The sequence below is a fragment of the Filicampus tigris genome, chromosome 1 (genome assembly GCF_054856515.1).
Source record: "Filicampus tigris isolate MCC_2025a chromosome 1, RoL_Ftig_1.0, whole genome shotgun sequence".
Lineage (NCBI taxonomy): Eukaryota > Metazoa > Chordata > Actinopteri > Syngnathiformes > Syngnathidae > Filicampus > Filicampus tigris.
In genome coordinates this window covers 17,621,855-17,645,826 of record NC_141217.1, presented here as the reverse complement: position 1 = coordinate 17,645,826, position 23,972 = coordinate 17,621,855, and the positions used below count along the sequence as shown (strand labels likewise).

At 41.0% G+C, this 23,972-nt stretch overlaps 2 protein-coding genes across 11 annotated transcripts; one reads left to right on the top strand and one right to left on the bottom strand.

Moving 5' to 3' along the window:
- Positions 1-402: 402 nt before the first annotated feature.
- Positions 403-3,493, bottom strand: cnbpa (CCHC-type zinc finger, nucleic acid binding protein a). 7 transcript variants are annotated; one of them, XM_086023238.1, is made up of 6 exons: positions 3,330-3,399; positions 2,377-2,430; positions 2,008-2,128; positions 1,791-1,856; positions 1,467-1,662; positions 403-1,377 (listed from the first exon to the last, which is right to left on the bottom strand). In XM_086023238.1, the coding sequence occupies exons 3-6, from the start codon at positions 2,123-2,125 to the stop codon at positions 1,260-1,262; spliced, it is 498 nt and encodes a 165-aa protein (XP_085879364.1). In that variant the 5' UTR covers positions 2,126-2,128; positions 2,377-2,430; positions 3,330-3,399; the 3' UTR covers positions 403-1,259. The 7 variants fall into 7 exon arrangements, with proteins under 7 accessions (XP_085879364.1, XP_085879316.1, XP_085879245.1 ...); XM_086023190.1 differs by having other exon boundaries at positions 2,002-2,128; positions 3,330-3,393; XM_086023119.1 differs by lacking the exon at positions 2,377-2,430 and having other exon boundaries at positions 2,002-2,128; positions 3,330-3,493.
- Positions 3,494-6,389: 2,896 nt separating this feature from the next.
- raf1a (Raf-1 proto-oncogene, serine/threonine kinase a) lies at positions 6,390-23,041 on the top strand. Of its 4 annotated transcripts, none has more exons than XM_086023013.1 (18): positions 6,390-7,097; positions 9,832-10,058; positions 12,657-12,769; positions 12,877-12,979; positions 13,066-13,223; positions 13,321-13,410; positions 15,568-15,721; positions 16,070-16,189; positions 16,312-16,336; positions 16,483-16,598; positions 16,685-16,802; positions 16,939-17,023; positions 17,150-17,326; positions 17,401-17,447; positions 17,552-17,670; positions 17,757-17,888; positions 20,384-20,518; positions 20,604-23,041. In XM_086023013.1, exons 2-18 carry the CDS (start codon positions 9,858-9,860, stop codon positions 20,742-20,744), a joined length of 2,034 nt encoding a protein of 677 aa, XP_085879139.1. In that variant the 5' UTR covers positions 6,390-7,097; positions 9,832-9,857; the 3' UTR covers positions 20,745-23,041. The 4 variants fall into 4 exon arrangements, with proteins under 4 accessions (XP_085879139.1, XP_085878891.1, XP_085879064.1 ...); XM_086022765.1 differs by having other exon boundaries at positions 6,391-7,097; positions 15,568-15,682; XM_086022938.1 differs by lacking the exon at positions 16,070-16,189 and having other exon boundaries at positions 6,392-7,097; positions 15,568-15,682.
- Positions 23,042-23,972: the final 931 nt, after the last annotated feature.

Here is a 23,972-nt window from a genome sequence, read left to right as displayed (position 1 = left end):
CATTTTATTGCTTCGACGGTGCTGCTCGCTTCTCATTTGCCGCAAGGGATGAAATTTGACAGGGAAACCTGAGACCTGTTTACACGGTATATCCACTCACGTGTTATTGAGCTACTTGCGTGCTAGTATGGTTGCAAAATGACCTCAAGTGCACCTGCATGGCTTGTTTTGTGGTAGTTTTTTTCTTTCGAAGAGTACATTTTTCACCACTAGCACATCAGTCGAGAAGTCACCTAAATATCTAGTGTACACCCTGATATAGGACTGTAAGATTTTAACTTTTGAAATGTAGCGCTGCAACAAAATTGGAGTTGAGGGTCTCTCATAAGCATTAGCAAAATGAGACAATTACCTGAAAAGGAAAACGTATAAAGTGACACAAAGAACTCAGACATGGGCCTCTCCGTGCTCCTCCAGCTTTATTGATAGTTTAAAATTACATTTCTATTTTCTAGGACTTCAGTTGCACTTTCCTTCCGACTTAAAAACTGAGTACAAGCAAATGGTATTTATACAGTAGTCTAAGTGATATTGTACAAAAATAACATTTTGATTTCTGTGAAAACGTTTCATTCCGAAATAACTCCAAATTCACCTGTTCTGACAACTGGTCATGGTGTTTTAAATTTGTCAAGGTAAAAAGAACAAAAATAACCCCAAGGCCATTTTAAAGGGAACACCCACCTTGGCCTAGCAAGTTGATTCGTTTAAATTGTAAACAGAGTTCTATAATAGACGTTGCTCCTTTTATACCTCCAAATGCTTTGTATCTTTGCAAGAGAAAATATTGTCGGCTCCAACTTAGCTGCGTGTAGTGCTGAAATGCATCATGATATGAAATGTTTCCATGTCACTCTCCCTTGGCCAACTCAACCCACTAAAAACAAACCAAAATACCCAAACATGGAAGTTCGGTTTCAGTTTACTCCCTTTTATCTCTTGACAAGATATTCACTTCCACAAGCTCAGAGGTCCTACAGATTCCCATGTTTAGTCCCATTGATTCATCTCTGATAACCAGTGGCTTGGAAAGGGGGGTCCTTTAACAAAGCATTATACATAACACCGCTACCAAACTAAAACATTTTTGTGTTGAATGCAGAAAGATTTTTTTTCACCCCTTTCATTACATGTCGAGAGGCTCACTGGCCCGGGACTAGCCTCTATTGGCCAACCTTTGGCCAGTGAAGAGGATTCAGAGAAAAATAATACAACCAACCATCAATCTGAAAAAAAGGAGGGGCAACAGAGGGCACCGATTATGCGGTGTCTTCGCAGGTGCACTCTTTTGCCAGGTGGCCCGCCTTTCCACATTTGTAGCAGTTGGTCTCGCTGGCTTTAGTGCAGTGCACCGCAACATGACCAATTTCTCCACACCTAAAGGAGACAATAGCTCAGTTAGGGCCAGGTGCACCAGGTGTATCTTGGTTTCACCAAGGTAACAGCACAGGACAGCAAACACTCACCTGTAACATTTCACCTTGTCACAAAGCTTTTGGATGTGGCCAAAGCCGCCGCATGAGTAGCACTTTTGCTCGTTGGCGTCGCAATCACGGGCCATGTGACCAGACTTGCCACAGGTGTAGCAGAGTTGCTCCCTCTCCTTTTTGGGCTCCTTACAGTCACGAGAAATGTGGCCAGTCCTGTGGCAGTTGTAGCACGCTGAGCAGGCAAGGAGGGGAGGGGTGAAAGTGTCAAGAGCTTCCCAACAGATATTAACTGACATGGGGTATCAATGGTGTGATCAAAACTTCAATTGACATCTTAACTAAGTAGAGGGCAATGCTCACCATCCTCAGTTTGGTCACAGTCCCTCGCCAAGTGCCCTGGATCTCCGCACCGATAGCAGTTAATGTCTGGATTGACACACACCGGGACTTAGGACATTACAACTCGTTCTACCATGAGTTATTTACATGACTTAAGACACTAGCAAAGTCGCCAAATTAAATATCCAATGAAAATATGTAATACAATTGTGGCCTAAATAGTATGCATTACCCTTGCCTCTTCCCCTGCCTCGGCCACGTCCTCGTGAACCACCACCGCACACATTGGGGCAATGTTTGATCCAATGCCCTGAACGACCACATCCGAAGCACTCGCTGCTGCAGCTCATCTCCATAACCTGAACATACAAACACAGGATGTCAATACAAGCATTCTATTCACACAGACATCACTTGGAAAAGAGCAATCACATCCACGGCTTAGAATCCAACTTTTGATTTGACTTTTGAATTTATCTGGGAAAGACACACCAGTGAACATCTCTCATGCTACATCCTGGGTAAGGGTTTTCTAATCTACAACCACCAAGAGGGTTGTTTTAGCATGGGGGATTCAGCTTCATCTACAACTATCCAGCTAACTTACAGGATGGAATCATGCTGTGAACACCATTGGCCGAACATCAGTTTGCAGATGGTGCTGAAGACATCAAGTCGGGAAGATTGTGAGTTAATGTGTACTCAAACACCTCATTTCAAGTACCCAAAAGTGGATATGCTTTAAATGACGAGTTGGAAGGCATGTTTCAATGACCTTTGTTGTGTCAGAGAGCAAACACAAAACTTATTGCATCAAACTCTAGCTAAGCTTGCCCACATGTTTAGAGTACCTACAAACTAACTGCAACTCTTACTACACGCTTTGGCATCACTTTCAATCGCTCAATGCTGAGCGGCACATTAAATGGCTATGACAGCGTGCCATGGTTTAATGGGCGTTCTCGCAAACATTGTAAAGATTGCAGTTTAACAGCACTAAATAACTTTAGCCTCAATACCTGTCCAAACGATGAATACACCAAATAAGCCGTTTCGATGACGCTGGAAAACAATTAAATGCTAAAGGTTGAAGCTACGCTAGCGCGGGCCTAGTCACGTTGATGTTGCTGCGCAGTCGCGAGACACCCGATTCGTGCTAACCCACGCTAGCTCTCCAGCGCACGATCACAACCAAGAGCCACGCTTCAGTCGACGATACAGCTTCCGCTTCCCACAAGAAAAACCTTTCACCGACAAATAACTTAACAAACAGCTTTAACAAATGCTTTCCGTTGGGATTTTAAACGCAATCTACGTATAAAATCGACATTTCCCGCGCAGAAAAAAAAACACGCCAGAGTCGTTGTGATGGCCTTCTGTTAGCAGGCCTGACTGAGGTCCTGATGCTCCGTAAATGAGCTCAAAAGGAACTTGTTGCTGGAAAGAAACCAAGCAAGTGTCAAATTCACCTGGTAGATTACTTCGTACTCGTTATACTTTCGACATGCGTCTATATTGAATAACTACCGGTCATCTTACGATTGGGAGTTTATTTCTTACCTCGCTAGCTATAAAGCTCTGTCAGTGTTTACGCCTCCTTCTTTGCGCTACATGCGGTGTGAGCATGAGCAGAAGTTCCTGAATTGTCATTCACGGAAACGAGTAAAAAACTACGCTGTGATTGGCTGCGTGCTCTGATAACAACCACTGAAATGCGAAGGGGTTTGGAGTCTCTGGACGCCGCCTCTATGAATGAACCAATCAGCGGCCAAAAACAGCATTTTCTTCCTTAAATTGACTGACCTTAATAATAATCATTTCTATTTTGACGTTATTGAACAAATTGTATTATTTTATAAAAAGACACTACTGCAGTGACAACGTGATTATTATTTATCCTACAAAGACTCACACGACATTTACATTGCTTTTATGAAAAACATTAACGTTTAAACAGGATTATTCAGTCTCTTATTATTAGTTTTGAAGGCATGTAAGATGACAAAAAGGTGCCAACCCATTGCTCCATAACAGTGGCTGTTAACCTTTTTGGCTTGGGTATCCCCGAAATGTTGTCATACCATGAGTACCCCCTCACTCATACGTGTTGAAGATTCTCCAAAAGTAGAACGGAACACAACTGATTATTAAATGAAAATCATTTTATTTCATTAACTGAATTTGAATTAATTCTTGTGTATCGTCATTTTTTTCGAACTCAAATGAAACAAAAATAAATATCGCCTTGAAAATAAACAAGTAAAATGAATGGAAAAATAGGAATAATGTAAAAAAAAAAACCTGCCTTTGTAAAACATAATTTATATTTACTAAAAAAAATTGAGCTTCTTTGAATAAAATCCCTTTAAACTGGCTTTTAAAAATTAAATATTAGGAACAAAACCCTTTAACAAGAATAATATTCAGACCCACTATAGCAGTTTTCTTTTCATCGCTCATCTGAGCTGTTGTGATTATTATGATTATGGTTATTGATTTTGGAAATAAATTATTACATGTTTCCGCGTACCCTAGGTTGGGGAACACTGCTCCATAATGGGCATGACCTCCTTAGATGGCTAAATATAGCAATGAAATTTAGCACTCAAAATCACCACTATTGGGAGTGCTTTCCAATAATTCATCATATTTAAATGACATTTAGCCTACTATGAGAATATAAGAATATAGCAACACTGAAAAAGTATATAGTAGAACCCAACGGCACTTTAGAAACTTAACGAGAAGAGTTACAATATATCTTTAAAAAAATAATGATAAAGACTAGAATGAAATGTGTCTGATATTGAACATGTAATTATTACATTATATTTCCAAATGCAAGAAAACAGTGACAGAACAATCAAATGAAGGCAAATGCCTGCCTGTAAGGATACCAACAAACAAACCCGAGTGCTCTGTTAAAATCAATATGGGGGAAAGATGCAATCTGCTCCATATTTAAGATGGAATGCCATCAATGCTCATAGATGACAATTACCATTTCACATGGGCTGTATATTGTAATTGAAACGTGTACATGACAAAATCAATTCAATAACATGTGTTATATACTTTAGAAACAAAGAGGATGTTCCCTATGTTGCATTGGAAAGGAGAAATACTGTACAGTGGTACAAATATACACAGGGTGGAGTACCTTAAAATATTCCACAGTGACTTAGCCCTACCCTTATTTTCACAGGAACAATATTCACACTTCTGACAATTGATAGAATGCCATTTTTCTAAATGTAGATGACGATAAAATTAGAAAGGTGGAGAGAAAGTGAAGTTATTTTGAGGTTTTTACATAGTCGTCTACTTCTGCTGCTCAACAAAACAATCCATAATGGAGTCAGGATCAATGAAGACATTGACTCGGATGCCGATGATGTTGTTTTATGCCATAAATCAACTCAAGCTTGGACAAGCCTCAGCACTCATCTAACATTTGGGGGGGCTCTGCTCTGGGTAACTATCCAGAACTGGACACTTCAGAAATGGTGATCACATGGTAAGTGTACATTTGTACAGTTTTGTTAGAAAACTGAATTCTGTTGTTTATGAAAATATACCATTACTCCTCAAAACTACTATTCATTTAGTATATAGTTGATTATTGTCATTGTTAATTTACATTTTTTATTGTGATAGGAATTTGAGCTATTGCAAATAACAAATGTATGTGACACGTTTTCACTTAAAAACTTTGGGAGTTCTAACAACCAACCTGGGACTATTCCATCTCAGGAGTCCAATCTATAATTTAAAATCCTACGAATGGGGAAAGTGCTCTTAGGTACTTGTGTAAATGTTTCATCCACAAAAGTTACATACATTCTCAACTTTTTCTTAGCTAAATCAGTTTGTTTTTTAAAAATATAGACTCTTGAGCAATCCAGGCGATGGTCTCGTAATGATGAGTTTAGTTACAAGAGCCTCAATACAAATAGAAAACTTTTAATGTTACTATTAATACAGCCGGCGACCCAGTGGTAAGCATGTGTGAGTTTTGAATCTCAGCTTTGGCATTCCTCTATTGAGTTTGCTTGAATGTTTACCTATACTTACATATGTGGCCCACTAAGCAAATCAAGTGTGTGTACTTAAAGAGGAAGTCAACACAAACATATTTTTTTCCCGAATATGTTCTATGCAAGCCCACTAGTTGAAATACAGCATTCTGATTAATAATGCGGAATACAAGTTAATATTGGTCATTATCTGAGCTCTGAGCAACTTCGATGTCATCTTCAGTCAACAGAAGTGACAAAATTTTGCTGTTGTAAAAATGGGCTTTCCCGCATTTCACAACCAAAAAGAGTTTATAGAATTGTTGTCTCTTTTATTGGCTGCCCAAATCAAAGATACGAGTAAAAACAGCAAATTGTTTTGGCGCAAACAACTTGCTTCCTTTGTTGTGATAACTAACAATGTTGAAATGTCAATAGTTTAAAGTTTAGATTTTAAAGTTGTCCCACTTTAAATTACTGTTTTAACACACCGCCCCCACCCCACAAAAAAAATCTCATTACATCAGTCATGAAAATCTAGTTGCACTGCCCTCGAATGTCCAGATGATGGCGCACTTACGTTATTAAGAATTAATAGTGCAAAACCTTTCCTCCAGACCGGCAGTGGGGTGATCCTTGTTGATTTTTAAACTGCACCGTACAGTACAACCCTTTATTGTTTGCTGGCTTATTAATAAGTGTAATATACAAGCTTGAAAATACCCAATTATCTCCCTGGCATGGCACGCAATACTGTCTAAGCTTTTGTTCTCTGATTTCGCCGTGTGTTTCTTTCGTGTTAGGGGGCAAAACATCATGGTTGGCGTGGGAGGGCTTTAGAGCAGTGGGACTGATGCTAGTCTCTCGTTTTGATTGCGAGTTCTTGTTTCAATCGCAGTCGTCAGATGGACGCAGGACACCGCGAGTCAAACCTTTTTGCCTTCCATTGTAAATGTTGATTATCAGGCGAGAGTAGTCAGGAACGGCGCCGGAATGAACACGTAAAACAGCCTCGCTCAACCCAACAGAACAATCATGAACGCCGCTCGCCGTGTCATTTTTTTCAAGGGACCGATCAACTCGGCCTTCAAAACCGCACGTAGAGAGAGATCAAACTTTTCTTAGCTTTTGAGGCGACCAGCTTGTGACCTTCACGCCGTACAACTATCGCGACATTTTACGGGATACGCGTTTTTTTCCCCGTCCCAAAGTCACTTGGCCCTTTCTTTGAATGCGTTGCAAATATGATGATGTCACCGACGCCACTTTTCCCTGAAGTTATGGCGGAGCACAACTTTCCCAACTTCTCTTGGTAAGCTCCCACACACAAAAGCACTGTTTGCTACATATAGCGCAGCTACTCTCGTAGCTACACGGAAAAGCTAACGACAAAACGCTTCTCGCGTCTCCAGAAAACAATTGGAGTGTTTTAAAGCGTGTGAGCAAACCTAATCGTTCGCTTCGGGGGGCCTACATCGGCTTCCACTGTAGTAGCGTCTACAGTGTTACGAATAATTTGACTTTAATCGCCCCGTTTCCTTTGTTGTAAATTAATGGAACAATGAACACGAATGCCATTGGTTTCACCAATTTAAGACGTGGCAAACGCCGATTGTTTGCGTTATGCGGTTTGACCTGCTGGGTATGCATGACATAAGGTAGAAAAGCAAATTAATTTCGATCTACATAGCTTTATAAGCGATCATCATGTATAATATGTTTTTTTGCTGTGACAACATAACTGCACGTTACATGCTGTACAATGAGCCGTTTCATTGAAAAAAAGATCTGTTTAAAAATCTTATGCGGAAATTGGATGTGATTGGCACCCGCCTTTCTCTGCAGAATGATACAGAAAGTGCACTGTAATAGTAAAACTCCCTTGCCGCTTCACACGTATGAAAAAAACACACTTGAATTTTGTATGAGGCACACCCCGCTTCACCTACTGTTTTCTGAGGTGAAGCAGACCTTTTAGTGTGCACAATCACTGCAAAGCGTTGTAGGTTAGCAAGATATTTGGTTTCTTTCAGACAGGTCACGTTACATGATAGATGCAAACGCAGCACTTTTCACGACAGCACAACCGAAATACCTCGTTTAGAACAATACGCCTTGAATATTGTACTTATTGAGATGTACAGTTTTTCTTAAACCAGGCATTGTTTTGGGGGTCAGAGCTTGTCTTCTTCCATGAGGACGGAGCATCGAAGTTGCGAAAAAACATGTTGCAAATAACTGGTGGCTATAAACTCCTGTTCTAATTGGAATCATGTTTATACATAGCTTGGCTGCGCTCTGTTCCCTCCATTTGTGTCAGTAGTATGCTGTCATTTTAGTGCAGGCTTGAGCTTGATAGATACTTAGCATTTCATTGAGGTTTCCTGTAAGACTCGTGGAAAGCTTCGTTGCCACGTTGATGTAACTTGGAGGGTTTATGTCAACACGATGCTGTAATCAAAGTCTGTTTTTATACTGCTCCTCAGCCTGGAGGCATCCACATTGATAGCATTAAGACAGAATCGGTTATGTTCCGTGTTATCGTATTAAAGGTTAATTATCTGATGAGAAAAACTGTGACAGAATATAAATGAACAGAATTCAGCCCAAAATGTCATGGAAAGGCTCGTGGAGTTCACATTAACAACCGGATATGGGTGGAAGGTATCGGACGGGTGTTTTCACACACATCTCTCTCTCTAAGCATTTTCAGTATTGTGTTATCTGGGTGGCTTGCCTGTTTATAGTAGAGTCTAATGGCCTCGAGTGTTCACAACACAGTGAACCTTGAAGTGGTATGTTTACGGCAGAAGACCACAGCGGCACAATCGTGGCGTGGTCTGTTTGGATCCCTGCTGCAATTTGGAATTTTGTGTGCAAATGACACCAAAGCCAGAATCCATCATGACCTGTCGGTTAAACTGTCAGGTTATTTTGTGGTGTTCTGGGTTCGGTAGCAAGCGAGCACCATTTCACAACCACAGCATTCAACAGGAGCCCATCTTCTCATGATTCTCTGAGCATAGTTGATGTGACGTCATAGTACTCATAATAGTGTCAATGAAGAGGGCCAGCATTTGTATTATTCACATTTTATTTCCTAGTTTTAACTGTGTAAAGTTTTCTCAGTAGATAATGGACAACAAGGAAAAGGCATTGGGCTAGATTTCCTTGATAACGATCGGGAAAATTCACAAATTAATCAACATTTTTCTCTTTTTTTCCAAGTAGTGGCACACATTGCCTAAATATTTTTAGGATAAATTTAATGCCTGAAGAAAAACTTGATTTTCCTCATGTATGTATTTTATTATAGAATAATTGTAAAAGTTGTCTTATCGTTTGGCTAATGTGGTAAAAGAACGAAGACGTGGAAGACGTGTCCCTGCACTGGAGTACCGACATCTTACTGATTCTTGTTGAGAAATATGAGCCTGTCAGTGTAATCCAGAAACGGGCAGTTCAGCAAATGTAAGAAAGATTCCGCCCTGCTGACCATTGAGCCATTTTACAGCCTTGGCTGACATCGCGTTCTTTGATTCCAATGAGTTGTGATTAAATCACCAGTACCACTGCTGGTTTAAACCAAACCATGCCACATCTTCCATTCTCACAGCACCTACTAGGTGAGTTTATTTGCTTTTTACCTGGCAATTGCTTTGGTGTGCTGCTGACAAGTTTGCAAATGATGATGCAGAAATCTACAGCAACAGGGTGATGCTCTGTCAGTTGGAAGCAAAGTCTCAACGTTTCCACTTCTTGAAGGCTTACCATGAATAATTGAAGCATCTCTTGGGGCAAATATCATGCAAGTTATTTCCTATAGTTCAATGCTCTCTGAAATTGACCAGGCAATAGACTTAATAGAAATACCTACCGGTACCCTTTTTTTTTTTTCCTGCCGGTTAGTCTAATACACTTTGACATGGAGTCTCCACACTGCATCCCTCTCATTTAGAAAACAGACTAATGTAATATCGATTATGTCAGCTGATGATGTGAGCTTTTAAAGCATTCAAAATTTGCGCATGGTTCATTTTTTCCAGACCATTGAGAGCACTTGGCTTTACTGATGGAGCACCTCCAGGGAGCATGGAAGACCCTGAGCAATGGCTTCGGAATGAAGGACTCTGCCTTCGAAGGCCCGTGCCTTTCGCCGACTATGGTCCAGGGATTTCCCTGCCAGCGTCGCTCCTCAGATGACAGCAAGATACCTGACTCGAAGACGAGCAGCACCATCCGCGTCTACCTCCCAAACCAGCAGCGCACTGTGGTGAGCGGATTTCTGTCATGTTTAGCAAATGTCATATTGGTGCCGCACAGAGTTTCCAGTCTGCCGGGGAAAACGTTGGAAGGCCCCTTAGGCTATAAGATATCTTTTCTATGGTGACGTTTCATTCTGAGATCTGGGAAATAGAATCTCTTTTTAAAAAAATTGCGAAAGATTATAAAACCACCATGCTCACATCAATTTCCACACAAAAAATTCCTGCAGTTTTTGAGTAATTAGACTATAAAAGTGGAACTGTTGTGTTTTATCGTGGAATGATTGAGGCTAACTTGACCTAGTTTCGTCATGGTTCTGACCAATCAACGCATTGTTTTTACGGCAGTGACGCGACTTTTGCCCAATTTTGATCAAATTCTAGCGTGCTGTATACACATTTTGGACCATTGCAACGAGAACGTGTGTCATAACTAAAGTAAGATGGAACACATTCAGGAAGATCGCTAAAGAGTGGATGCCGCTCAGCGGGAAAGAGAGTAACGTCCTGCTGACGATACAAAACAAGTTGGACATCGATTACAGTGAGCTGCAAACCTTTCCCCACTACCATCCTTCTTGTTACAAGCGTATAACAGACCGTCAATTGTTTTATGCCAAGTATAAGGATCCTTAAAGTGCAAGTCAACCCAAACATATTTTTTTCCAGAATATGTTCTACGCAGGCCCACTAGTTGAAATACGGCATTCTGATTAATAATGCGTTTGTGGAATATAAGTTAAGCAGCAAAATGCACCCACTTTAAGCCATCTCAGGGGGCGGCCATTTTTGCACTTCTGTCGACTGAAGATGAAATCGAAGTTGCTCAGGGCTCAGATAACAACCAATTACAGCTCATATGTTTTCTGAAGCTGAGCCATGATTGGTCGATATGTGAGGCCTGAGCAACTTGGATGTTATCTGCAGTCGACAGAGGTGACAAAATGGCCGCCCCTGAGCTAGCTAAAAATAGGTGGATTTCTCATATTCCACAAACGCAATATTAATCTTAATGCCGGGTTTGGACTAGTGGACCTGCATGGAACATATTCTGGAAAAAAAAAATATGTTTGGGTTGACTTCCACTTCAGAAAGTCCAATTCAGAAATATCTACCACCTTAATGTCCAAGTGGTGAGTACATTCTTAATTGTGACAGAATTTTTTTTGACTAGCCAAATAAGAACGAATGTGCAATCTATTTTTCTTTTTGTGAGATTAACTTAACAGTGGAAGAATACTATAGCCACATACAAGATTTTCTGTAATTCAGTGATTGTGAAGAGGATTTTGGACAACCAAGAAGTTTATGCGCACGAGAAGGGGCGGGCGATATGACGATAGTAGATCGTTAAGGACTTTAACGTGTTGACGATCTCATAAAGCCGAAAGATCGTTTGATCGTCTACAGGGCACATTCTATATATTTTAGCTCTATGGCAGCTCAAATTCGCCGACTCATACCCGACCAACCAATCACAGCACGCACAGTGCACCGTACGTGACACTTCCTGCCTCCCTGTTTGTTTGTATAGCGGGGAGCTATAGCGGAAAGTCACCACGAAGCAGAGTTGGTCCTGAAAAGAAACTCCACATCCACAGTGTCGATTTGGTTTGGCTTTTCCTCGGAGGAGAAAGTGCAAACCAGTTATTTGCAAAGTTTATAGAGACTCGGTTCAGACGTCAGATGGCAACACTACAAACCTGTTTAATCACTTGCGGAGACAGCGACAGCACCCAAAAAATTACGCCGACAGCCAAAGCAAATGGAGTTCAGACACATTGTAGCCAGAGGCGGCCGCTAGCTCCAAGCTAACACAACCCACGGTAACACAGTCATTTAACAAGGGCACTCCATATGAAAAAAACAGCAAGCAGTGTAAAGAAGTAACTGAGGCTACCTTGCTGAAGACATGATTCCCATTAAAGCAGTGGAAAACGAGGGTTTTAAAAGACTCTACAAAGTTCTAGACCCACGTTGTGAGCTGTGTTTTTATGTTTACGTTATGTTATCTTTTATGTTTACATTCACTGCACATTTTGATAAAAATTGGCACTATTCAAATTAAAACCTGTTCAGAAGTCTTAGCTGGATTAAAATGTCTTATTTTCTTTTCTTTTAGACACGTTTTAAATATGTTTTATTTGTTTAACATGAGGAAAATGGTCAAAAATGTGCAAATTAGTCTAAAGAAAATGTAAAAAAAAAGTTGTTGTTTCAATAGGACGTTATTTTTGAAAAATTACCCTTTTTCTAAAAATGATTTCTTCACAATCAGTGCTCCTTTCCACAATTTAAGCTTGTGGCATTTTTACTTTCTGAGATAATTGGAGTCAAAAGTGCTCCCAGAGGCTAAAATGTCAAAAATCTTCATAAATCATCAGACTATGGAACATAATTACTTACTAACTGCAGGGAGTCTGCTTGTGGAACTTTTTTGCAAAGAAGTTCCACTAGTTTACTTAATAAAAAACATAACATAAGTATTTCCCAGACGCTGGAACCTAAGTCATTTTCTAAGCACTTTCTCAGAGCTAGCCGATGGCCTACCTGGAGTCATGGTGAAAGGCTCAATAATTCATAATTCTATATGCTGTCTCTTTTAGGTCAACGTACGGCCAGGTATGACTCTGCAGAGCTGCCTGATTAAAGCCTTAAAGGTGCGAGGCCTGCAGCCTCAGTGTTGTGCTGTTTTCAGACTACACCCTGGGCAGAGGAGGTGAGCTTTGTAAACAATGTAGGGTTTAAAAAAACAAACATTTACTTGCTGCATATTATACCTGTTTTCGCTGATATTAATAAAGTATTTTGCTATTTGTGTAACAGTAAAAAACTACGGATGGACTGGAATACCGACTCGACCTCCTTGATTGGTGAAGAGTTGCTGGTGGAAGTTTTAGATCATGTTCCTCTGACCACACATAATTTTGTGAGTGCCTGAAGTGTGTTAAGAGCAACCCCCGAATAATTGTCTGTGCCTAAGAAATAAATGTACAAATGTTGCTCATGTTTTAGGTGCGGAAAACATATCTGAAGCTAGCATTCTGCGACATTTGCCAGAAGTTTCTTTTGAACGGTTTCCGTTGCCAAACGTGTGGCTACAAGTTCCATGAGCATTGCAGCACCAAAGTACCCACAATGTGTGTGGACTGGAGCAATATTCGACAACTCCTGTAAGTGTCCAAACTAGATTAAGTTCATTACAACAAAACCGTTTTTGCACTAAAGCGATAATTTATGGCTTAGTCACCCCGATGTCTCTTTCTTCAGTTTGTGTCCAACACCTGGTGAAAGTGGCGCCCCGTCACTTCCCCCGTTAACATCTCGGCGAATGAGAGAATCGTTAACTCGCTTTCCAAGGTATGCCTTGATACAGCTAAGCACACGGATACACAATGAACAGTATTGGTACATATCCTGAAACAATTCTTGATGATCAAAAATATATACTGTAGTGGTGCAGTCTGGTGTAAAACAATGAACATTTAGTTGTTGCAGGAGTTACTGTACAATGATGGCTTAAATGACCAGTGTGTAAGAGGCCATGCCAGCTTTCGGCCTCTTAGTATCACACTTATTCCGGTTGAGAGATTTTCATCCATAATAAGGTGTTTACCATACTGTATCTCAAAACTATTTTTGGTGAGCTAAACCTCTAATTCAATTTTACACATTTGATGGTGTCAATGTGTCAGTTGGTGCTGCATCCGCACCATTTTTTTTTTTTTTGCCAACAGTCATGTTTGCTGCACAGTTTGAGTTGTGTTCTAATTTGCAAAGAGCCTTCATGGGAATTGGATAAAATCCTGTTTCCAATGACGTTCTCAGCTTTGTGGGGGGCTTACCAGTCTGAGGGCTGATATAACAGATGTGAAAAGAGCCTGTTGTTTCAGTAGCACTTCAAACTGTTTAAAAGCACTGTGAGCTGGCAAATTAACACACTCGCAGTATAAGGCGTTCCATGCAGAGCAATCCTGAGAACGGTTTTGAAACTTGATTTTCTGGTAGTGGACTACTTATAGTCCACTCTTCGGGTAGCAATAATAGTACAGTATCGTGCTGGAGTCATATTAACATATGACATCACAGCAAGCTGCAGGCTTGTGCTGTCATATGGATGTGTGAATGGTCTCTCTGTGTATGTATATGTTGTATATTTAGTATGTCCAAAGCCTCATATTCACTTACCGGTATTTGAAAACATCTATAGCGCACACCGGCGCATTGATTCAGCAGCGTCACCCTACGGAAAGGTTTTCCTTTTTAGTTTAAAATAACTTATTTTAATTTCCAGCATCACTTGCTGTACCCTGGCCAAACAGCAGAACCCTGGTGTTTTTTGCTTCTGGTCCAGTTTTGAATCCACATTCTGTCATTCCAGCTAGCTAGCGCTAAGCTAACCTGGAGGAGTTTGTCTCTCCAGTCTGGCGTCCAAGTTTGCAAACTCCCTTCATTTGTTGCATGGACAGCGTGAAAGGCCAACAGCAAAGTAATGAGAAAGGCGTTGATACACTTGCAAGATGGGCTTTATTCAGTGACTGCTTAATAGTTGAAATTAATGCTCATTAGCCGGCTTAATACTTTGGATGTCGGTCTTGACGACGCTGCGCTTCACACCACGCATGTGCACTCCCTACATACATACTAGGGATGGACATCGTTTGAATTTGGGCGATTCAGATTCCTCGATTCGATTCCAGTTCCTAACAATTCTCGATTCCGATTAATTATTTTCTTTTTCTTTTTCTTTTTTCGGGGTGAGGGTGTCAGATATCTGTCTCATGAACTTTTCTACTGTTTATGAATTTTACTATGATTTTCTCAATGGTTTATATTATTTTTGACAAATACTGTATATGATCAAACCTATGAGCTGCTTTATTTTGGAGAACCTCAAGAAAATACAATACAATAATGCAGCTTATTTTCCTTTTTACTGAAAATGAATATCGACTCCAAATATCGGGTATCGGCCACCTTGACTCCTAATAATCGGTATCGGCCCTGAAAAATGCATATTGGTCTATCTCTATTTTTAAACAATACAGTGCTATTTTCTTTATTTAAAATGCATAAGAAAAAAAAAGTGTTCATTTTATTGCGCGCTGGAGCTGATAAACTGCATTTACTAAATTCCCTCTAAATAGGTTTAGTTAACATCTCTTTGTACAGGAGTCACCGCGTTAGTGAGAAAAAACCCATATTTCCCGTTTTTCCTCCTTCACCAGAAAGTGTAGCGCACTACGGTTGCATTAATTGTTAAGGATCAGAAAGTAAACACTGATTTTTCAGCCATGCATGAACCTCTCAAGACAAGCTAAGCGTCAGTCACAAACCTTGAAGTGGATGGTCCAGTTGTTGTACACAAAACACTGCTGACAACGCAGCGGTCCGAGACTCAAACTTGGCCTGTCGTCAAGAACCGCGACACCGTGTCACGTTTGCTGTGAAGAGATCAGATGCCAGATACGTACAGTAGCCTTTGAATCTTGAAATTGCATTCTCTCGCCCTCGCAGCTCTGCCCACCGATATTCAACGCCACATGCCTTCAACTATGCCACGCCCTACTCGCCCACAGGCGGCGGTCTTTCGCAGAGGCAACGTTCCACTTCAACGCCCAACGTCCACATGGTTAGCACAACCCTGCCTGTAGACAGCAGTATGATTGAGGTAACTACACACAGTGTGGGCCTCTTGGTGTACCTCTAGGTGCAGTCACCATCCCCTAAAAATATCTGGTTCTTGTATACATCTCGGGCATTCCAACGATCCTCCTGCATTTGATCTTTTCTAATTATGCTTTTCTTTATTAAGTAACCTGGTCAAGGCTAATCCCCAATTCCTCTCTTGTCCTAGTTTTACCCTTTTACACCTGCAAATATTTTCTTATTCGCTTGAGTTACATACCTGACGTTACTCTTTTCATTCCTGTTGTCTATTCCTCATTTTCCTTCCCTCTGTTCCTTTTCATTTTCCTTGCTGCCCTCACTGTTTTTGTCATCCCCTGTTGGGGAGTAGCTAGACTGCCTGAATACCTTCCCCACCTCCTGGTGCCATAGATTCTGGCTGAAGAGGAAAGTAGGTATTGTCCACTTCTCCCAGTCTTTTGTTGAGACCTCATCTGAGAGTCCAGAAAAGGTTAGAAGGCAGAGTGCGTGTGTTGTGCTGGTCTGTGCAGCCTGACTTGCTAACATGCTACCTGCTTTACATCGGGGTTGAAGGGCAACTTATGTGATGGGATCTGTTTTTGTTGTCTCTAGGATGCAATGCGAAATCATGACTCGGGTAAGTTTTTTTTTTTTGTGTGTGTGTGCTGCATCACCATAAGATTTTCCATCCTTTTGTTGTGCGTGTGCATGTGTTGCTTATGTGATCCTCCTGACAGCATTCAAAGACCATGCATGCCTAATTCCATTTTATACTTTCTACAGCTGGGAGTTCCCCCAACCAGAGTCCTACTGGCTGGTCCCAGTCCCAAGCCAAAACCCCTGCACCGGCCCAGCGAGAGAGGGCCACGTCCTTCAATACTCAGGAGAAGAATAAAATTGTAATTTATTCGATTAACTTGCCTTTCCAATCGCTTTGTTGTGTGTTTAGTCACATTGGCACCTTTTTGATTTTGTAAACATCCAGAGGCCTCGGGAGAAACGCGATTCTAGTTACTACTGGGAGATTGAAGCCAGTGAGGTGTATCTTCAGTCCCGCATTGGCTCAGGCTCCTTTGGAACCGTATACAAAGGGAAATGGCATGGTAGGAATGATGGGGGCAGAAGGGGCAGGGCCCGTTCTAGAGCAGCCACAAATGCTCACTTTTTCCCATGTCACTATGCACGTTGCATCACAGCAAATCCAACTACTCGTTTCTTTTTTTTTTTTTTTTTTGATAGGTGATGTAGCAGTTAAGATTTTAAAGGTGACCAACCCAACTCCAGAGCAGTTGCAGGCATTTAAAAATGAAGTAGCTGTCCTCAGGTAAGAAATAATGGACATTAGCGTTAGCTCCTTTAAAATGCTTTGTATTCATTTGCTGTGCCTTTTGGTGACTCATCTGTTGCAATCTTTGATCTTATTGTTGGCTGATTTCCCCCTTGCTCACAGAAAAACCAGACATGTCAACATCCTGTTGTTTATGGGCTACATGACAAAGGACAACCTGGCCATTGTGGCTCAGTGGTGCGAGGGCAGCAGCCTCTACAAACACATTCATGTCCTGGAGACAAACTTCAAGATGATCCAGCTTATAGACATCTCCAGGCAGACAGCTCAGGGCATGGAGTAGGTCCTAAAGAAAGCCATTTGTCTGATTCAAACTCCAAATGACTGATCTCATTCGACGTTTTGCTTTTCAGCTATCTACATGCAAAGAACATCATTCATCGTGACATGAAGTCCAACAGTATCCTTCGTAACAGCTGTGCCTGTGTATCAAATCTCTTGACAAGTTTCTCAAGATGTGCATTTTCTCAGCATTTCAGACGTGAATCCTTGACAGCAGGGAAGACATCTTTTTGCATGAAGGCCTGACGGTGAAAATTGGCGACTTTGGTCTTGCGACTGTAAAGGCTAGGTGGAGTGGCTCGCATCAGGTGGAGCAGCCTTCTGGGTCTATTCTCTGGATGGTCTGTAAACAAGCTTTCACATTTCGTACAGTAGCGTGATGTTTGGGGAATAGACTTGTGAAAAGAAATGTGTCGTCTCTTCAAAGGCACCTGAAGTCATACGGATGCAGGATAACAATCCCTACAGCTTCCAATCAGATGTCTATTCCTATGGAATCGTTCTTTTCGAGCTCATGACAGGGGAGCTGCCGTACGCCCAGATAGCCAACAGAGATCAGGTATAATTCAGTCATAAACGTATGTTGTATGTCAAGGGGTTGCATTTTGTTCTCAACCGTTTATATTTTCGGGAATACAGTTTCTTCGTTGGGGTCACTCAACTCTCAGTTCCTGTCCACATTATTTGCTGCTGGCTAGCAACATATTGGCTCGAGCCAAAATAGTGAGCTGGTGCTCTGATAGCACGAATCCCAGGCCTGTTTTTGCCGCGACCTGCTTCTGACATTCAACTCCCGCTCGCACTCGTCTTTTTGGAACCAATTCAACAAAAGTCGAGCTAAACTCAAGGAGGGTGAACAGAAAAAGGCGAGTTCAACAGTCTTGGCGCGTTTCTTTCCAGATTAGAAAAGGATAGAAGTGTTTAAGACGAAAATGACTGTATAACACACAAATCTGAGCATTGGCCAGTTATCGGTGCATCTCTGGCTAGTCTTGTAAACCTTTTTACACTGCACTTACACTCTGCTTAACCTGTCAAATGACTGTCTGGTTGCCTGTGAGTTTTCATGCCACCCTGAAGCAATCCACACACACACGATCGTAATGATGTCCGTCGGCACTGTAACTGTGCTGGGAAGTTCCCTGTTACAAGTGAAATACTTTTGACGTGGCTGAATTCCTCCACCAACCACTGCAGCTTTCCAACTTAGATTCAGCCAAAGTATCCTGTTTGTTTGGTATGACAATTTAGCTCCGCCTTCTCTTCAAAGGCAACCTTGACCATGAATTTGTTGTATTTTCTCAGTAGGTTCATGTGGTGCGATATGAATAGTTCCTATAAGATCTGTCAAAAAATCTGGTCCTATTCTGGCTGGGTCCAGGTGTACTGAGGAGAGAAGATGGTGGAAAAACATGCTGTCTGGAGGGGGTTGTGGTTGCGGCTTTGCGCTGTGTAGCCATTGACCTAACTTTAGAATCAGTAACACAACTCTAGATGTGTGTGGTTTTATGTCCCTTCTCAGGTCACATGGCTTGACCTGGATCATGTATGGCTCCTTACGCACTGTATGGACACATTGTGTCTACATTCAAATTGGAATATCATACCCAATGCTCCCATATGTTATCGTGACTATCATATTTTCCCACTCAGATGATCTGGTTTAGGGCAGATTCTGTTTCTTTGGCAGCGACGGAATGTAAATTTGTACACAAGTCAGAAAGCATTATAGTCTTATCACCGGTACTAACCCTGAATTAAAGTCATAATTACATGAAATATTTGTATGAAAAGCAAGCCATGAATATAAAACATTCCCAAACAGTAACCAGAGCAGTAGCCTTTCTTGCCTTCTTGTTGTACATGACCTTACACCATTCTGTAAATTACGACATTGCGCATTGCCGTGTAATATCTTTTCTCACTGCAGCATGACTTCATAATAGCACTCGTGGTTAAGAGTGCCTGTGACCAGAGCTGTTCCTAGGCATACCGGTAATCAAACGAAACACATGCTGAGAGCCCTGCAACCACTAGGGGGCCACCGTGAGTCTCCAAACAAAATTAATGAACTACAGTACTTGAGATTTACCATTATGACACAATAATGGCTGAATGGACTAGCAGGATTGGGTAGCAGTAAAGTTAGCCATCAGATTTTTTACAGTTAAATCATAAATGACTTTGCCTCCAGAAAAGCCAGGGCGCACTAATCATTTCTTTTTTTAAATGATTTTTGTCACCTTGTGTCAGGTTCACCCACATCCACAAAGATATTTGGTTTTGAATTACTTATTTATACATAACTTTGCAGTCACCTTTGTACAAACATGTTTTATTGTGCATTGCAAATATACTTTAGTAGCTTTAGATAATATACAGTATTCTACTTGTAAATCAATCCCAGTCAGTTCTTGTGGCTGAATTTGCTACCTTTTTTCAATTTAAAATGCATATGTGGCATGCCAAGATGACAATGGGATCATGTAAACAAACTATATTACCAGAGCTGTACAGTTGCAGCAGTGCAACAACTACTGTATGATAGATATGGCAGAAATAGAGGGTGCCAGAATAAAATTTCACTTAGAGCTTCATGGAGCCTTTAGCTAGCTCATCCGTAGATGTTAAAGGCTGCAGGCTAATTAAATAAAAAATTGAAAACAATCGTTTTACTTGTTTTTAACTGTCATTTGATTAAAATATTTTTATCAAACCATTGCTTTAGTAATGATGTTAAACATACAAAAGGTTAATCTTCTAGGGCAGTTTTAAGAATGTTGTCAGAATCTGCAAATTCCAATCAAGTTGCGAAGTTGTCCAAGCACTCTTATACAATCTACAGCCAGCCTACCTCAGTTTTCTGCCATTGACCATTTGCTCTTTGTGTTGTTCTGACTTGCTGCGCTATGTCATGTTTGGGCTCATAATGTCCATGAGACGGACCATATTGCATGGCCAATGATTCATATTATGATTTGGCATTTTTGTATCATGTGAGTTCGACTGGTATTATCGTGGGCTGTACGATGAGGCTTTCTTTTTCTCTTTCAGATTATCTTCATGGTGGGACGGGGCTATCTGTCACCTGACCTCAGTAAACTCTACAAGAACTGCCCCAAAGCCATGAAAAGGTTGGTTGCTGACTGCATCAAGAAGTCCAAGGATGAGAGGCCGCTCTTCCCACAGGTGAACAGCTGCTTAGTTCTGTCTTGCTTACTACAGATTTCAAAGTCAAGCTGGATTTAATTCTTGTGAATTCATTTTTTAAAAGATCCTGTCTTCTATCGAGCTTCTTCAGCACGCCTTGCCTAAGATCAACCACAGTGCCTCAGAACCGTCCCTGCACAGAGCCTCTCACACCGAGGATATCAACGCTTGTACTCTGACCTCCACCAGACTGCCTGTTTTTTAGAGTAATAGACAGCTCTGCCCCGTCGACAATGTCCCAACAATATCACTACTCGTCGAACCCAGCAGTGCAATGCTCACTACAGCCAAAACCTGCAGCATATACAATACTTTAAAAGCATTAATCAGTTTGATGAGGACGGAGCGAAGGGCAATAGCGACGCAGTAGGATTTGCAAATGAAAAGGGCGGAGGCAGAGCCTACCCTATTGCTGCACATTAGATATATGCAGGTGCCTCTTTGTAAATATGTGCACAAACAGCTACCTAAAATGACAACAAATCGACGTTGAAGGAAGCTCAAGAGCATTGCATCATCACGGCTCTGAAGTAAAGCAAATGCATCTATTTTGTCACTTTTTTTTTTTTTTTTCTTGATTAAGAGGACCTTTGTTTAAAAACAGCTGCTTTAAGAGGAAACCTACAAAGTTTTTTTTTCATTGTCTTAAAAGACAATGGAGTGGTTATGTGGATATGGAAAATGTCTTTTTGTTGTCATTTATCATCTTTTACATCTGTACATTTTGTTTTCAAGTCACACTGACGCAACTAAAGCCTGCAACAATGAGCACAGGTAACCATGGAAGTTGATGAATTTGCACATTCTGGCAAAAGCAGTTTCCTTTAACAGTCTCCACAATAGTATCTGAGCTGTCCAAACGTTTTTAGCACTCGCTGCAACGAACTGGACGTATGAGGTAATTGTTTAGAATATTTAAAGTGATTTGGAAACTAATTTGTACTTGTTTATCTTGTCTCATTCAGCAGGTCAAATGTTTTAATGTCAACTTGGTAAGAAAGTTGTCTTCACTATTTTAATAAAAATTAAGTTAAATTCTTTGCCAAACTCAGGGATTTCTGTTCCTTCAGAGACATTTTGGATTGTAAAAGGTAATGAATGCAGTTGTCTTGTTCTATGATGTTAAAATCCCACACATCGGTGTAGGCCTTGGAGGTGTGGTGCGATGTTTACTGTATAGCATTGGCATTGTGGTGTAACCTCTCAGTGGAAACCAGTCCTGGCATGCCACGGGGGTATTCTACTTGGTGCATGGAACATCAATGAAACCAACAGGGAGGCACGTGGTTGATTTTAAATACAGGACAGTTTTGTATTGGTGTAAACACCCAACAGGTAGATGCCTCTTTGAGTGCAAGTGCAAATTCAATGGAAATGTAACCACTTGCAGAAAAAAAGTTTGAATGTGCAGCACATCTTGATGCTATTCCTGACTGCATAGAAGATGAAACGGCAGTTATATATGCATTAGATGACCAAAAGAGCAGGATCCACAGATCTGGTAAGTTAAATGTGATTTTCAGATGGTAGTGCTAAGAGTTTAGAGTAACATCAAGGTATGGATCCATCCTCTGCTAAAGTGATTTTCATGGATCATTATTGTATTTTTTTTTAAATAGGTACAAGCCTCTGTTTTTAATTTTTTTTTTTTTAGCCCCTAATACTGCAGGAACATTGTGGTGATCTAATTGGAAACACGTCTACTAAAAGACTGCCTGATGTCATGCAAGGTGGTGTAAGCTCTACTGACTGGCAAACTGCCACATGTTCTACTCTATTGCTCAGTGTTCTATTTCTGCATTTTGAGGAGCCACACTGACTGGCCATCGTGAAATCAACCGAGGCCAAATGTTATACATGACCTGGCAGACATCTAGACCACTGAGGACTAAATTGTGAGTATGAATGGTTGTGTTAATTCTTATGTACCGGTGTTGTTATTCATTGGCTAACCAGAACTCCACAAATAAAAACAAAAAAGTAATTTCCTCTCTTTGTTTGCAAATATATTAAACCGGATATCACACACAGACTTGTTTAGACCAGGGGCGAGCAATTAATGTAGCAAAAGTGCAACATGAGAAATGAATGCTTGCCAAGAGCCAAGCCAACATGCTAACCACAACTTTGTCTACAGCCAAAACCTGCAGCATTTGCGTTTTAATGTATTCTAAAAAAGTATTGTCTTGTTTCAATACATTTCTACATGTGTAGATATGGTATGTATTGTTATAATTAGGAAATACACATTTTAAACACAATTATAAGGGGTCATTAAAATTACACGCCAACTCATATTAGCCTAGGCAAGACTCCAAAATATATAAATAAGTCGGAGGTATAATATTATTGACAGTGATGTAAAATGATACAGTGATGACTTATTGTACAATGCGTGTATGTGAATATATGAAATTGTCATTTTTCCAAAAGGATTTTCAGGCCAAATCTTTTTGGCACTCTTCCTCACACCATGCAGGAAATAAAAGTGTTGCGAATCACTTTTGTCGTTTTTGCTTGTCTCTTTCTTGGAAAAACAGTTGCTGGAGGGGTCGGAATAGCCGCTAAATTTAGCGAAAACCTCACTAAGTTGGCAACACTTAAGACACTAGTTGTAGCTCTTGCTTGCTACCTGACTTGTACTAACGTCCATAATGAAATAAAAGCATAACTTAAAAAATAAAATAAAAGCACAGCATATTTTACTATGACTTCATGGTTACTGTGAAGGCCCGTCTATGAGACTATAGGCAGGCCAAATGAGGCTCCGAGCCGTACTTTGCCAGGCTCTGCTGGAGACGATTTCACGTGACTCTTTACATTTGCATTTGTTTCACCTTTTGACCTTTGTCAGGCTCTACTGGACCATCAGGACCAGAACAAAGTGGGCTTCTTTGCATAGCCATAACAACAGTGGAATGACATCCAACATGCATTGAATTCAGCTATTTAAACGGTTGACAATACAGCAGAGCTGGGCATTTTACAAAAAAATTGCAGTCCATTTATTGCCTACCACCTACAGCCGGAATACCCTTCCACCGTCCGTCTATCTGTCTTTTTGTCCGGCCGGAAAAAATAGTAATCGCCTATAGGCCCGTCCGCCTATGATTTTAAACGGGTTTTCGTTAGCGTTTCCGACCACCAACTACATCAAACTACCGACTCAACCGCTCACCCCCAGGTGATATTTCAAACGAAATACTGACTCACTGCGGCATCCAAGCCTCACCACAGCCGGACTCAATGTGTCTCCTTTTAGCACCTTCCAGGTCCTTTTTGGGGCTTTATGTACCTTTAAATACCTCAGAAGCCTCGCCGAATTTAAAGGAGAGGCATTTAGTCCAGCCGTCTCAGGCCCAATCTCAATACCCACACTTGCACCTTTGTGCCCCTCACTTGCGCGTTCCCGCCGAGGGTACAGGTGTGAAGG

Coding starts and splice junctions, on each gene's coding strand:
- cnbpa (XM_086023119.1), bottom strand. CDS start 2,125: ATGGAGATGAGCTGCAGCAGCGAGTGCTTCGGATGTGGTCGTTCAGGG. Junction 1,663..1,790: donor CTGTGACCAAACTGAGGATG/GTGAGCATTGCC, acceptor TTGCCTGCTCAG/CGTGCTACAACTGCCACAGG. Junction 1,378..1,466: donor GACAAGGTGAAATGTTACAG/GTGAGTGTTTGC, acceptor TGTCTCCTTTAG/GTGTGGAGAAATTGGTCATG.
- raf1a (XM_086023013.1), top strand. CDS start 9,858: ATGGAGCACCTCCAGGGAGCATGGAAGACCCTGAGCAATGGCTTCGGA. Junction 15,722..16,069: donor TAGACAGCAGTATGATTGAG/GTAACTACACAC, acceptor GTTGGGGAGTAG/CTAGACTGCCTGAATACCTT. Junction 17,889..20,383: donor AGATAGCCAACAGAGATCAG/GTATAATTCAGT, acceptor TTTCTCTTTCAG/ATTATCTTCATGGTGGGACG.